The following is a 16572-nucleotide window of genomic DNA, read 5'->3' on the forward strand; positions in this document are numbered from 1 at the left end:
CCAACCTACAGCAGGCAGTGTGGAACCTTCTGGCACAGGGGGTTGTGAAACCGATACCGGAGGCACAAGAGAGGCAAGGGTTCTATTTGAATCTTTTTCTTGTACCCAAAAAGGACGGCAGAGTGAGGCCGGTGCTGGATTTAAGGAGGTTGAGCCAATTCATCAGAACAAAACATTTCCGGATAGAGTCAATCAAGTCCGTGATAACCTCCATGCAACCGGGCGAATTTCTGTCCTCAATAGATATCAAGGACGCTTATCTCCATATCCCGATTCGGGAAACGCATAAAAAATTCCTTCGTTTCGAAACACAGGGAAGGTTTTTTCAGTTTACGGCGCTGCCATTCGGCCTGTCTACCTCTCCAAGGGTCTTTACGAAGGTACTAGCAGCAGTGATGGCGCCACTCCATGCGGAAGGTATATCAGCCATTCCATACCTGGACGATATACTAATAAAGGCACCGTCGTGGGACGGCAACAGCGTACACATCACGAGGAAGATTCTAGAAGAATTCGGCTGGATAGTGAACCGCGAAAAATCATGCCTAATACCGACACAACACTTGGAGTTTTGGGCATGATATTCGATACCAGCCAGCACCAGGTCCGGCTACCTCAAGCAAAGGTAGACAAGCTCCGGCAGGGGGTCCGGTCCCTAACACAGGGGAAACCGTTAACCCTCAGACACTGCATGGCTATCCTGGGCCAGATGGTGGCAGCATTCGAGGCGGTTCCGTTCGCCCAGTTTCCAGTCAAGGAAACTACAACACTTGATATTGTCACGCCGGAATGGGTTCCGGATGACCCTGGAACAGCGAATCCAGATAACCCCTCAAGGCCAAAGGTCACTGAAGTGGTGGCTGGAACCTGGGAGGCTTCAGGCGGGATGGCCTTTGGGCACAAGTCGCTGGACAGTAGTGACGACGGACGCCAGCCTTTCAGGTTGGGGCGGAACACTAGGGGATCAGTCTGTTCAAGGAGTGTGGTCTCAAAAAGAGACAAGGCTACATATAAACATCCTAGAGTTGCGGGCCATCTACTTGACTCTCCGACACTTCGGGCCCAATCTCAAGAAAAAATGTACGTATTCAGATGGACAACACCATAGCGGTGGCCTATGTCAACCGACAAGGAGGAACACGGAGCGTGTCGGTAATGAGCGAGGCAGCAGGCATACTAACGTGGGCGGAGAAGCATCTGAGCTCGATTTCCGCAGTCTACATTCCCGGAATAGAGAAAACTGGGTGGCGAATTACCTAAGCCGAGAAACAGTGGATCCCGGCGATTGGGGGCTGCACCCAGAAGTATTTCGGACGATATGCCGGAAGTGGGGCACGCCAGACGTGCACCTCAGGGCGTCCCGACTAAATTACAGGCTACGCCCATTTATGTCCCGAGCACGGGATCCACAAGCAGCGGCAACGAATGCGCTAACCATTTCGTGGGAGGAGTACAAGCTCCTATACGTATTTCCACCCGTTTCTCTCATACCGAGGATCCTAGGGAAAATCAAGCAGGAAGGATGATCAGCAGTATTAATAGCACCAGACTGGCCAAGAAGAAGCTGGTACGCGACCATCATAGAAATACTGTTCGACACACCGTGGCATCCTCCAGAGCAAAGAGAACTGCTATCCCAGGGGCCTTTTTTTTCTACACCCAAATTCCAAGTCTCTACATTTGACGGCTTGGCCGTTGAGACCGAGGTGTGGAGGAGGAAAGGTTATTCGGAGAAGGTTATCCAGACTATGATACGGGTCAGAAAACCAGCCTCATCGGCAGTTTATTATAGAGTCTGAGAAGCGCTTCTTCACCTGTGTGAGGAGGGGCGGGTACAACCGATGCAATTGTCGGTGGCCAGAATTCTTGCATCCTTACAATCAGGCCTCGAGGTAGGATTGAGGGTAGGCTCGTTAAGGGGACAGGTGTCGGCATTAACGGTGCTGTTCCAAAAACCAATCGCAAAGAGGATGGCAGTACGTACATTCCTGCAAGGAGTCGCCCATACGACACCCCCGTTTAAACCCCCGGTCCAAACTTGGGACCTTAATTTCGTGTTAGACACTATGACGGGCCAGCCGTTCGAGCAGCTGAAGGAGATTCCTATGCGACTACTGACCTGGAAGATGGTATTCCTCGTCGCCATTACGGCAATCCGTAGGGTCTCGGAGCTGGCGGCTTTGGCTATGCAGGCGCCATATATGACCATCCACCAGGACAAAGTGGTGCTGAGGCCATCACCCAAGTTTCTACCAAGGGTGGTATCACAGTTTCATACTAATGAAGAAAATTGTCTTGCCTTCTTTTTGTCCAGATCCAGTACACAAAGAGGAAAAAATGCTGCACCACCTGGACATAGTAAGGGCGCTGAGGATCTATGTGAAAAGTACAAAGGCGCTTCGTAGGACCGACACCCTCTTCGTTATTCCGGAGGGGACCCGAAGGGGCTTGGCAGCCTCAAGTCACCCTACCCAAATGGATAGGGTCCCTGATAACAGAGACATATCGCACCTCAGGGCGCTCGCCGCCATTTCGGGTTACGGCCCACTCCACACGGGCGGTAGGGGCTTACCGGGCAGTCCGTCACGGAGCCTCAGCCCTTCAGGAGGGTAAGGCAGCCACCTGGACTTCCTTACATATGTTCTCAAAATCTTATAAGGTCCACACAGCTGCATCATCTGACGCCGCTCTTGGCCGGAAGATCTTGCAGGCGGCGGTCGTTGACCGCACAGCCGAACTTTGAATGCCCACCCAATATATTGTTTTCGGGACTGCTTGTGGACGTCCCATGGTCTAGGCTGTGGCCCCCAATGATACGGACGAGAAACAGATATTTTTGGTATAACTTACCGTAAAATCTCTTTCTCGTCGCGTTCATTGGGGGCCACAGCACCCACCCCTTATTTATTTAGGCGGTTGCTGGAACTTTCTGTTCTTCGGTCATGGTTCGGCAGAAAATTGTGCCAAAGAGTTCGTTTTGGTATGTATAAAACATAATATGTATAATTTGACTCCCACTGGCTTCCTACTGCTTGCAGACAGACTAATTAGCTGAGCGCCTGCAGGGGGGATATAGCCAGGTAGGGAGGAGCTAACACTTTTTTGCTTAGTGTCGCCTCCTAGGGCAGTGGCTATATCCCATGGTCTAGGCTGTGGCCCCCAATGAACGCGACGAGAAAGAGATTTTACGGTAAGTTATACCAAAAATATCTGTTTTTTATATTTAGTAAACTCCATTTCCTGTGAATTGCAACATCTGTATGCTCTGATGGACTTGAGCTATTTGTGTATCACTCTGATGACCTTCATCACTACATAGCTTCCCTGGTAACATCCACTTTTCAATTAAAGGAAATATTTCTGATGATAAAACCTTTTACGGGGGGACATTGCTGGAATTTCTATTTTTTTATGTCTAGTGTTTGAGCTTCATAGACTAGCAGAGTGAACTCCATTTGCTGTGAATTGCAATATATCAATGCCACAAAGCAATGTTGTATTAGCTTCCACTGGGTTACATTCTTGCTTCCGAGCTTTGTATCTGTGTACTTACCAAAAGTGCTCTAATACCTAATTGATTGGGTTATTGGACATGGTGGTAAGATGAAGTTCTGCTCAACTGACCACTATCTTGTACATTGTATTAGTCGGACCCTTTAGCTTTGTATCATGTAGTTTTGTCATCTAAGTCTAGAAGGACATTGTATCCAGATATTGACCTTACATTAATAGCATTGCTTTTTTTGTATTTTGCAGCAGGAACACACAGGAAGCTTTAAATCCAGAGGATGAAGTTGATGAGTTCCTGGCAAGAGCCATAGATGCCCGAAGTATTGATCAGTTGCGAAAAGATCATGTTAAAAAATTCATCCTCACTTTTCAAACCCCAGACCTTGAGAAAAAGGTAACCTACATCAAGTACAAACATCTCGTGGTGCCTTATTAAATTGTACTGCAGCCATCAAACATAGTACAATTCAAATACTCATTGTCAAAGAATCCCTCCCCAAGAAGGAGCTGTCGGAACGGAATGAAACTTTCTCTGTGTGATTGTAACGTTGATACAATATCAGAGCAAAAGTATCATTTATTGCGGAAAACTAAACACTTGAATGGAGGCTCTAGTACCCTGTTGTACCGCCTCTAGCTTGGATACAAGATGTGATACAGGCGGGTATGGAGGCTCTAGTACCCTGTTGTACCACCTCTAGCTTGGATACAAGATGTGATACGGGCAGGCATGGAGGTTCTAGTGCCCAGTTTTACCCCCTCTAGCTTGGATACAAGATGTGATATAGACAGGCATGGAGGCTCTAGTACCCTGTTGTACCGCCTCTAGCCTGGATACAAGATGTGATATAGACAGGCATGGAGGCTCTAGTACCCTGTTGTACCGCCTCTAGCTTGTATACAAGATGTGATACAGGTGGGCATGGAGGCTAAAATTAAAAGTGCCTTCGTGTTGTAGATGGATTCAGATTACTAGCAGAGGGGGCCAACAGATGCTGATTTCATTCTTTTGTTGTTAAACACCTCCATGCTAAGCAGCCACATTGCCTCCTATAGTTAAAGGTCCTCCACCATAGCCAGGTAGAAGCTACTCCCTGTGTCCCCTGAGTCAACAGGAGAGCGCGGTCTGTAGCAAGTGCTCCATCTTGCATGAACCTCAATTCAGCTGAAGTGAGCCTACTGGAGGGCAGTAGGTCCGGGCTTCTACCCAAGTGCTGACGCCAGCCTTGCTTGACCAGAATGGCTCATGACCTGATCGGATTACCAAAGCCTATTGCCAATCTGCATCTGTCAGTGATAGAACATGTGTTAATGCACGGCATAAATACTGTTCTGTACATAGACAAGCATATTTCTTTTAAAGTAATACCACAAAGCAGTCCACGGTTCTGTCTGCCTACCTACCTTCAGTATTTTGTATATTGTATCATTCACATAGTAACCGTGTACCTTCAGTGCTCCCTCTTTTGTATATTTTGCAGTATTCTAAGAAGGTGGATGATCGCTTCGGAGGTTATGTTGCTTGCACCTTGCTGGTCTTCTGTTTCATTTGTTTTATCCAAATTGTCATATTTCCCCAGTAAGTACACAAATATTGCACAGAATTTAAACTGATTGTCCTCTTTTGACTTCCTCTTCATAAGCCTTAGCGGTCTCAGTAGTATTAGTGACCCCCATAGTGGCCCCAGTAGCAACAGTGTCTGCCATAGTGGTCCAAGTATTAATATTGACCCCCATAGTAGCCTCAGTAGCAACAGTGTTCGCCATAGTGGTATGAGTATTAATAGTGACCCCCATAGTGGCCATAATAGTAATATTGACCCCTATAGTGGACCTCAATCCAGGCAGCAACACGACAAGCAGTTAACTCATTCAATCTGCAGCTGCAGACAAGCAGCGATCACCCGCTGCTGTAATTAGTCTGTGATCCCTGACCCCTCCACCTAACCTCTGCGCTGCATAGGGGCCGGTGTCTGTGTATAGGAACTCAGGCATTGGGTGGAGAGGTCAGGGTCACAGACTAAATATAACATTGGCGGCCACTGGCAGCCGGGTAGCAACCCGCCACCCCTGTGAGGTGCTGCAGACTGCCTCTTGAGGCAGCTAGCTCAGGTCGCCTTGTGGCAGGGAGACCCTTCATATAGTGAATGTCTCTAATATACCCTATTATGCTGTATTAAATATGTATATGTGGTATATAATCCATTGAGTGAGTTCTGTGACCTATGTAACCACCAGTATTAGTGATGAGCAAGTATACTCGCTAAGGGCAATTGCTCGAGCGAGCATTGCCCTTAGCGAGTACCTGCCCACTCGAGAGACCAAGGTTCGGGTGGCGGCGGCGGGCAGGAAGCTGCAGGGGAGAGCGGGGAGGAACGGAGGGGAGATCTCTCTCTCCCTCTCTCCCCCCACTCCCCCTTGCTGACTGCCGCAAATCACCGCTCCCCCGTGCCAGCACCCGAACCTTGTCTCTCCAGCGGGCAGGTACTCGCTAAGGGCAATGCTCGCTCGAGCAATTGCCCTTAGCGAGTATGCTCGCTCATCTCTAACCAGTATCCTTCCCAGTCTCAGCATCTGTCATATGGCAGAGAGTAGTGTGCAGCGACTACACATAGAGGTTGCTAGAAACACAGTGTTGGGTAAAGGAGTTAGAGTTAGAGCCCAGGGGTTAAGGAGACGGCAGACTCTAACTCCAAGTGTCACAAGCTGGAACCTCCATGATCCAGATACCTAAAATAAGGATCAATTTTTAAAAAAAGATGATTTTTTTAAATGAAACTACAGTAAACAACTGCAGAGATCGATAAACTAATATCACAATTATCATTTTCTTTGAGTCAGAATTGACATTCAATAATTGACCAGATGTGGCTGGGAATATTACCTGAGCTTAAGGAATCATAGTAATTATGTAGCCAATTATGTTTTTTTATGCAGTTCCTTCCTCATGCTTGGAGTCTACACCACTATCTTCATCATTTTGGCCAGTATTCTCTTTGTGTGTGCCGTGTATTCTTGCCTAAAGGTGAGCAGATGTGGAAATGATAAAGAATTGGAAGGAAATGGTTGTTTCTTCAAGTCATTCATAATCTTGGTCTTCTTTCATAGCTATTTCCATCAGTCTTGCAACGGGTGTCTCGGAAGATTGTCCAGTCACGTACCAACAGCACTCTCATTGGGATCTTCACCATCTTACTTGTGTTCATCTCAGCCTTTATTAACATGGTACGTTTCTACATATAGCAGCTTGGAGTAGCGGTAGTTCAGGAGTATTCAGTAGATCACTGGTCCCCAACCAGTGGCTCAGAAGCCACATGTGGCCTGCAACTCCTTGCTGTGTGGCTCATCATGGGAGGCCTGAGTTGTAACCATATGCACTGGTAATTGACATTATTGCAGGATTAACTTAGCCACCAAACAGTGCCAATTCGAATGGCATAATAGTAGACATGATACTTTCTCCATATGTTTGCTAGGTCTATATGGTGGCTTTCGGCACGATTGTGTCATGTGGTTGCACTATAGCCCTACTACATTGCATCTCAATGCAAGTGAGTGGAGTCTTGAGGTTTGGATTTGCTTCGCTTTTTGGGTTGAGTCAATTTGCTAGCCACGACATGACTACATTTACTTACATGAGGTTGTGTTGTAGCAGGGCCATGATGAAGGTTTGGATTTGTTTCGATTGTTGGGTTGCGTCAATTTGCTAGTCGCAACATGACTACATTTACTTACATTCGGTTACGATGAAGCAAGGCCTTGTTGTAATTTTTGGCTGCACAACAAGTGTCGCGCCCAAAAATGCCACGTAGTTCTATCCAACTTTGACTTGAATGTAGCTCCCAACTATCCCTCAAAGTTGAACGTGGCTCAAAAGGTATAAAAGGTCGGGGACGTCTCCTGTAGATAATGACTTCTTGGCTGATATCAGTGTGGAATCTTTGGTATGGATTGCAGTATATAGCAAATGCGACTGCTATGAACAGTCATTTTGGCCAGTGTACCATGTAATTCTTTCTGGTATTTCCTGGGCATTCACTGCCAGCGATCTGAAATACGATGAGTGGCTTTGATCTGACAGTGTCTTATTTTGTATTTCTAGTTTGCCTGTAATCACCAGAGTCTTGCCGAATGTGCTTCTGAAGAACTGAACATCAGTAAGGCTTTTGTCAATGCCTGCCATTTACACATGCTTAACTATAACCTAAGCATGGAAACGTCTCCTTGTGGCTCTGACCGACCATTTTGCAACTTCCCAGAGGTACGAACACATAAACACAATGTATCCTATAATGTAATATGCAGTGATCCACTGAAGACTAACACAAAGGGACTGAGGTTCCTTTTACACGGCAAGATAAATTGGAGCAAGCATGCAACCAGCGGTGACGTAGCGATCGTATATCGTTTGCTTGCCATGCATTTACCCCCGAACAACAATTGGGTAGTTTGGATCATTAATTTGAACATACGCACGCCTCTAGTCAACCCTCTATTTCTGCTTTCTATTCAGTCATTCATTACAGCACCAATTTACAGAAAAGGATTGGTATTAGACAAACGATGATTTTCAGGTCCAATCAGGGATAATCTACATATTTATTCACAGCACACGTTTACACCTAGCGATTATCGTACAAATCACTCGATTGTTCGCACAACAATGGTGTCCCTTAAGACCCATTTACACGCAAAGATAGTCTTTCAAACGATTGAAAGTTTTAGCGATAGTTTTGCATAAAGTGTTAATGACCAGTAATGCTCATTAGCACTTTATCATCTTCATTTGCATGGAAAAGGGCCTCCAGGAGCTGTTTGTAGAGCCCAGTATGTGACTAATCACACGCCCAGCTGTGCAAACAGCTGCATTGTTCTTCACATGGCTCTCAATGTAGTCTCCTGTGGAGAGCATAGCATGTGGTCTGTTGAGAGATACTTTATTTCTCTGTGCCTGAAAGATGGATTTTAGGTTCACCTTAAAATCATCGTTCAGATGCAAAGTGCATGATGGCAGCGTTTACACATAACGATGTAAATGGGCCTTTACTCTGTTTAGTGGGTTTGAGGACAAGAGATGACTGATTCAACATCTATATCCAAGGTCAGAATAGGTTGAACTTCATCATCTCAATGGGTGATCCATCTCTTTCTTGAGTGGACAGGCTGTCATATTGTATTTTCCGTATTGTTAGTTAAGAGTTGGTAACTAGAGATGAGCGAGTATACTCGCTAAGGCACATTACTCGAGCGAGTAGTGCCTTAGCCGAGTATCTCCCCGCTCGTCTCTAAAGATTCGGGGGCCGGCGCGGGTGACAGGTAAGTTGCGGGGGGGAGAAAGGGAGAGAGCTCTCCCCTCCGTTCCTCCCCGCTCTCCCCCGCTGGCCCCCGAATCTTTAGAGACGAGTGGGGAGATAGTCGGCTAAGGCACTACTCGCTCGAGTAATGTGCCTTAGCGAGTATACTCGCTCATCTCTATTGGTAACCTTTTTGGTGCCATGGAGAACAATGCATGATTGGGACAGTTATGGCCATTCAAAAATATTCTCTATTTTTTTCTTTTGGCAGTATTTCAACTACAGCATACTGCTAAGCCTGCTGGCCTGCTCCGTGTTCCTACAGATCAGCAGCATTGGGAAGCTGGCACTCATGCTCTCCATCCAGATTCTCTACATTATCATCGTGGAAGCACTTGAGGTTGTTCTATTTGACAATTATGATCTGCTGGTGACTGCTAATGCATTGTAAGTCTTAAACTTCGTTAGATGTGTATCAACCTTCATGTCTTTAAAACTTTAGGCATCTCCATTTATTTCTAGGCTCTAAAACGTGACTATAGAGATGCAAGCCAATTGGCAGATAGAATGGAGACCAACAAAGACCAAATGTGTCTTTAATCCCTTCATCTCAACCATTCTTTAGAACCAATAGAATTAAAAGGGTTGTCAGTCATGTTTTTTTTCTTTCTCAAAACTATGTTGTCTCTGAAAAAACATTACAAACAGGCATATACTTACCTCTCCCGGCTTCCCGCTGCCGCTTCGGGACTCCTCCATAACGTTATGTTTACAGGCTGCAACAGCCTGTTTATAGAACATCATAGGCTGCTGCAGCCAATGACAGAGCTCAATGCTTGATCGCTGAGCTCTGTGATTGGCTGCAGCAGCCTGTGACTTCCTGTACACAGGCTGCTGCAGCCTGTAAACAAATAACAGAGGACTAAATAGCGGCACAGGAGATGCAGGGAGCCAGGAGAGGTGAGTATATGACCATTTGTTACATTCTTGCAGGAAAACATAGTTTTGAGAAAATGACAAACATGTTGGACAACCCCTTTACCAGAACCAATAGCATTTAAAGCAGAAATATCAATTAAACCTCTTTTCATCTAATGTCTTATGATGATAAAAACAAAAGTACTGTAGAGGTGATACCTTTATTGGGTAACTTGAACATCTATATTTGCCAGCTTTCAGTATATAGGGGCTCCTTCATTAGTAACATAGTATGTTAGGCCGAATGAAGACAATGTCCATGTAGTTCAGCTTGATTATCAACCTCCTTGTTGATCCAGAGGAAGGCAAAAAAAAAACCAAGAGGCAGGAGTCAATTAGCCCTTCCGGGGAAAAAATTCCTTCTCGACTCCCTAATGGCAGCCAGACTATTCAGGCTGGTTAACAAATGAAGGGTTGAGAGAAGAACACAACATTCATGTGATGTTACATCAGGATATTTGTACATGAGATGAAACATCATCAAGATAAGCCAGAACAAGAAAACTGAAGTTTGTGTACGGCTGGAAGGGTAAAAGGTGATGACGTTGGAGCTCAGAGATCAGGAGTCGATGGTGCTGTCGTCAGGTGTTCATGTAATGAGTCATCAATCTGAACTCCTCAGTCATCACCTTTACCCTTCCATCCATTCACAAACGTCAGTTGTATTGCTATGGCTTTTCTTGATGATGCATCACCCCATCTGAAAATATCTTTATGTAACATCATTTAACTGTTGTGGTTCTCGCTAAGTCCTTCCCTAGTAACTTTGCCTGATGAAGGAGCTCTAAAAGTTTTCAAATATAACTTTTCTGGTTATCCAGTAAAGATATAACCGCTATAATACTTCTATCCTTTTTTACAGAAGAGTATTTATCATCACATAGATTTTAACAAAGTACTACAATATTTTGCTGTACATCATCTACTACTGTTAGGGCTTATTCAGATGACCTTATATCGGCTGGGTATTCACGCCGGCCGATATACGGTGTCCCTCTCTGCAGGGGGAGGAGACTGGAAGAGCCAGAAGCAGTGCACTGAGTTCCCGCCCCCTCTCCGCCCCACTGCACTATTTGCAATGAGGGGAGGCGGGGCAGAGCTAATTCCTGAAATGTAGCCCTGCCCCCATCCCACCTCCTCTCATTGCAAATAGTGGAGAGGGGGCGGGAGCTCAGAGCACTGCTCCCAGCTCTTCCAGCCTCCTCCCCCTGCAGAGAGAGATGCAGTATATCGGCCGGCTTGAATGCTCGGCCGATATACGGTCGTCTGAATAAGCCCTTAAGTTGAGTGTGTGTTTGCAGATGTTTTTTCATAGTTTGGACATCTTTTTCCTGCAATTTTTACAATCAGAGTAAAATTGCAGATTTTTTTTTTATATTTAAACGAAAATGTTGTTGTTTTTCTGCACTAACACAGCTGGAGATATCGTAAACCCTAATGTTAGAAGGGTTAACAATGAACTGATGATATGTAAAGCTGATCAGCCAATATACTACCTCATCTAGAATATATACTATCAGGCTCTTGTGGCACAAAGGATTGGACAACCAGCTGTGCCCTTGTTTTTCCAAAAAGATTTTTGAGGGATGTATCTAACAGTTAAAGGAGTTGTCAGAGATTAAAAAAAAGTTTTTTCAAAATGGTTTCCCCTGTGTGTAAACATAGAAAAAAGTGTAACGTCAAACTGGGACATGAAAACACTGCAGAGTCTTACCAGCACGCTAACTACAGAACTACAAACTTAACTCAAACGTCGCGGACATGACTGAGAAACAGTCATAAACGTTACGCCATTCACACCCACGAACTGGCAAAACTGGACCAAACACAGAACTGTGAAACGGACTTCACAGACACAAACAAACTGCTGATAAACGCTCAAAACATGCACCAAGCATACCTTCACGTGTAAACAGATGGAATAGATACAATACGAGGTATTAGTTCATATTTTGGCCAAGATACTTAAGCCCGCAAGCCCACTTCACAGGTCCTCGTTGTCTCGCAGGTCCCTACACTAACGAGACAACTAATCCCAGGAAACCTGCCTGCAATGGAGGGCGATAGTCCGGATAGGAATGACCCCACGCTGGAACCTAGCGACCTACCTCGTTCTAGATGATAAAGGACACACAGCTGTTCACACTACACGTACTGAGAGCTTCATAGACATGCAGGAGCATGATACTGTTCACACTAAATATCCTGAACGCTGCACAGACACCTCATGTCCAGCCACATGCACAGACAGGCAGGAGCATGGCACTGTTCACTCTGAATAAACACATAAAATGCCAGCAGGGGAGCTGGTATATATAAGCAACAGACCTTGGGGATTGGCTGGCTGGAGCAATCCACACCCAGCCAGCTCAATTAACACCACCTGTGAAGCTATGCTGCTGAAAACCCATGTAATACAACAGATCTCAGCAGTGAACTCTAACAGTACCTCCCCCTTAAAGAGGGGCCTCCGGAGATATAGGCACCTAACACACAGGGGTCTAAGACTCGGGGGACTGGCTGGCTGGAGAAATCCACCCACAGTCACCTTAATCAACCCCTACCTGTGGGGCTGAGCAGCTGTAAACCTATGTAGTACCACAGATCCCAGCAGAAACCCTAACAGAGAGCTCCTCTCCTTGTTCGTCTCTGCTGTCTCTTTCTCAGCTGTGTTGTTTCTTTACAGGCTGACATCCTATAAACCTGCTGCTGCAGCCAATGACAGACCTCAGGGATTATTGCTCAGCTCTGTCATTGGCTGCAGCAGCTTGTTTGTAGATGGCTCAGGCGGACTGCAGCCTGCAAATATGATGTCAGCAGGGAGTCCGGAGCTCCTGGTGTGGGGCCAGCGGGGAGAGTTAAGTACCAGCTCTATGAGCTCTTTATTACGTTTCCACACTGGGGGACATTTTTGGTAAAATAACTTTTTTTATCTCGGACAATCCTTTTAATGCCCAGCTGAAGATACATATATGATGATATGCTGCCGTTACTTGTGCTGGTGGCTTGTGGCTCCAATTCTAAAACAGCTGATCCTGACTCAGTAGACAGTGTAATATATCTTTGCATCTATGGCCAGAACTACATGTAAAGCATAGTGAAGAGATGTTCTCTATGTTAATTGCAATATGTATCTTTATCCGTTTAGTTGGGGTTGACTCTCTGACCCTTTAGGGACCAGCCCTCTCCACGTGGTTCTGTTTTGTCCTGCTTTCTTCATTTCGATCATTTGCATGTCGGCTTTGATGGTATCAAGCCAGCGCATTCTTTGGTGGTCAGGTCTTCGTTTGCTCTTGACCACTCCAACATTATCGATGTTTCTAATGAATGAGCTCGCTTTATGTTGCTGAAGTTTGAGAGTCTCTGTTTCGTATTTTTGCCCCCCAATGAAGACTTTGGTTTGATGCGGTCCAGGACTATTTTGTTCATGATTTTGGCGATCCAACCAATTGGTAGTAGTGTCCTCCAGCACTGAAGTTCGAAGGCATCGGTCTTCCACTGGTCCATTTTCTTCAGTGTCCAACTTTCGCAGCCATAAGTTGTGATTGGGAAGATGATTGGGTTGACTATCCGGGATTTTGTTGTGATGCTTCCATCTTTGTTTTTCCAGATCTTATCCATGTTTAACATTGGGCTGCGGCCTATAGCACGATTCGTCGGTTTATTTCGGGTCCTGATATTTCATTGGGTTTGACTTTCAATCCCAGGAAGATGAAGTCTTGAAGTGTTAATTGCAATGCATTTAGGGAAACACAAGCTCATGCCCACCAAGAATGATCCTCTCTTTTCTCTTAACAAAAACCTTCTACATTACTCTCATTTTACCATCTTGTTCACATCATCTGCTTCAATGAGAATCCCTCCAGGCATTCCAGCTTTGGAGTAAATTTGATGTAAAGTAATCTTTGTACGCATCATTACAGATGAGTGCTCTGTAAATTATGAAATACTTTTCTGGAACGTATAACCCTTCTTTGGCTGGTGAATGGAAAGTGTTGCGTGCGGCTTTGGTGGAATTGGCATGGAGGTATCGGCGGTACTGTTGGTATATCTGAAATAAAGCTTACTATGTTCCTTTACTTCGGTTCAAGAAAACGTTAAAGAGAGACTATCTTGGCTTCATTTTATTTGTAGTACACCTGTCATCTACATATTACCGATGCAGCAGTTTTGAGCCGGCAGCAATGCTCATGACTATATTGTCTACCCATTCTTCTGGGACTTCATACATTAAAGCGGCCAATTTGTGGTATTTCACAGATCTTGATAGAATATGCTAACATTATTATGTCTATGGGGTCTATCAGGACCACTACTCAGGGGAATACTATAAGCAACAGCGACACTTTAAAGGGCCACTCCAGCAAAAACTTTTTTTTTCCATGCCTGCCCCCTTACCTGATTACCTGTCACACTCTGGAGCTCTTCCCTGTCTATTCCAACCACTTCCATGCAGCGCCCCCCTATCTGATGCTTATCAGGCATCATCTTGATGCTGAGATTTTTTACTTTGTTTCACATCTATCCCATGATGCATCAGCACAGCATTAGCTTGCTGCTGGGAGAGTAGTTTAATTATCATTACCTTCAGTATTTACCTAATTAAGCTACAGACCATGAGTATACAGTTAGGAGGATGAGCTGTGATCTCCTCTATTGTAACTGTGTGACAGAAGCTGCGTGATCATCATCGATAACTGTGATAGGAGTGTCTGTGTCACCCTCTAGGCAGTTTCTGTGATAGAAATAGCATCACACAAACTGAGAATTTGAATAGCAAATGAATATATGACCCCAAGTAGGTCTGTGCTGGTTAGAATTGAGATCTTATGGCTATCTGAGGAAAAAGACGCCAGAAGATTGAGACTAGAAAGAAATAACTAACTAAGATAACACTAGCTGACTTGTATATATTGGGGTATAGCTACATATTGAAAGAATGAAAAAAATCACTGGAGTGGCCCTGTTACGTCATTCACACTCACGAACTGGCAAAACTCTGGCAGAACTCGGAAACAGTGGACATAACTCACAGACAGGCATAACACACTGACTGACAAACGCCCAAAACATGACCTAGCATACCCGCACACATAAACAGATCTAAATAGATATAATGCGAGGTATTGCTTTGTATTTTGGCCAAGATACTTAAGCCCGCAAGCCCATTTCAATGGTCCACGTTGTCTCGCGGGTCCCTACTCTAACAAGACAACTAATCCCAGGAAACCTGCCTGCATGTGGGGCGATTGTCCCGACAAGGACGGCCCCGTGCTGAATCCTAGAGACCTACCTAGAGCTAGATGACAAATGAAACACGGCAGGACTGAACACTGCTCACACCAACACACCACGGATTTGCATACAACACACAACAACGTGCACCCTGAACAGGACTGAGCTTCTGGAAACCCATGTAGAACAGCAGATTTCAGCAGCACACCCTAACAGTACCTTCCCCTTAAAAAGGGGCCTCCGGAGACACAGGCATCTAACACACAGAGGTCTGAGACCCGGGGGACTGGCTGGCTTGAGAAATCCACCCCCACCTGTGGGGCTGCGTCACTGGAAATCCATGTAGTACAACAGGTCTCAGCAGCACACCCCAACAGGCCCTTTTAAATTACCACAGTTTTTATGCACGTGGGGCATTGCATATAGAAAACAGTAGTATATTTAGGGAATGGCTGGCCATTAAAGGGGTTTTGTCATTACAACAAAACCCCATCCACCTGCTCTGCCTGGCCTAGACTAAAAAAAGAGGGCATACTCGCCTGTCCTGGAGCCCCGGGCCGCAGTTGAGAGCTACCGCTGGTATCGGCGGCGACTTCCGGCTTGATGGCCCAGTGGAAGTCAGGTGTCGTCTGTGGCCAATCAGAGACCACAGCATTACGCAACTTCTGCAGGGCCGTCTACCTGGAAGGCAGCTCTCAGCTGCATTCCGGGGCTCCGGAACAGGCGAGTATGCCCTCTTTTTTTATTTTAGGCCGGGCCTAGCAGGTGGACGGGGTTTGTTGTAATGACAAAACCCCTTTAAAGGTGCACTTATATCACAGAAAGTGAGGACACATCACTAGAATATGCCGTCAGTTTCTGATCAGTAGGACTCAGATTGCTGGGACCCTCACTGATACTGAAAATGAAGTGCTATACTGCTTTCGCGTCTTCAGTTAAATGGGGTCTTCTATAACTCCCTCCAGGGCTGGTGGCAGAAAGCATCACTATACAGGTAAAAACAATGAAATGCCAGTATTGTGACTCCTTCATTCTCAGCATCGTTGGTGGTCCAACTGCCAGAGCCCCCACCAATGCTGACACTGCAGTGGTTACTGCGCTAGCCCCCTCAAAGTTTTCTGTGCACAACGACACTTTCTGCCACCTGCGGTGGAGAGGACTAAAACAGAGCCCCCATTAACTTAAAGGCACTAAAGCAGCATTGCGTTGCAGATCCGTGTGTAGGACCCGGCAGTCATAGTCCCACCGATCAAAACATGCAGGCAAATCCTGGTAATATTCATCAAGTGAACTATTAGAGTGGTCTTTATGATGCTCTCCATACAATAAAAACAGGGAAAGTGACTTTAGTACATGCAGAAAATTTACATAACAGCTCTATGGAAATAATACGGAATCATCACAGTCATCTTTGTACAATTTTCTAATATATGTGTTTTTAGGGGACAACTCTCAGTCCAGATTGCCTGTTTGAGTGATTTTTTTTGGCTGATAGTTGGCCTGTGTAAAAGCTACCTCTATGCGGTATGACTGTTGGGCGCAGAAGAGACTGTCA

The 16572-nt window shown here is 45.6% G+C and overlaps 1 protein-coding gene across 1 annotated transcript in view; it reads left to right on the forward strand.

Moving 5' to 3' along the window:
• Positions 1-16572, forward strand: part of ADCY6 (adenylate cyclase 6) — a 180610-nt gene that overhangs the window by 142967 nt on the left and 21071 nt on the right. The window contains exons 12-17 of the mRNA XM_066585787.1: positions 3757-3904; positions 4992-5089; positions 6448-6535; positions 6619-6735; positions 7613-7771; positions 9076-9251. Of these exons, the coding sequence (XP_066441884.1) occupies positions 3757-3904; positions 4992-5089; positions 6448-6535; positions 6619-6735; positions 7613-7771; positions 9076-9251 (786 nt within the window). The remainder of the gene's footprint in view (positions 1-3756; positions 3905-4991; positions 5090-6447; positions 6536-6618; positions 6736-7612; positions 7772-9075; positions 9252-16572) is intronic.

The sequence above is a fragment of the Eleutherodactylus coqui genome, chromosome 1 (genome assembly GCF_035609145.1).
Source record: "Eleutherodactylus coqui strain aEleCoq1 chromosome 1, aEleCoq1.hap1, whole genome shotgun sequence".
In the NCBI taxonomy this organism is placed as follows: domain Eukaryota; kingdom Metazoa; phylum Chordata; class Amphibia; order Anura; family Eleutherodactylidae; genus Eleutherodactylus; species Eleutherodactylus coqui.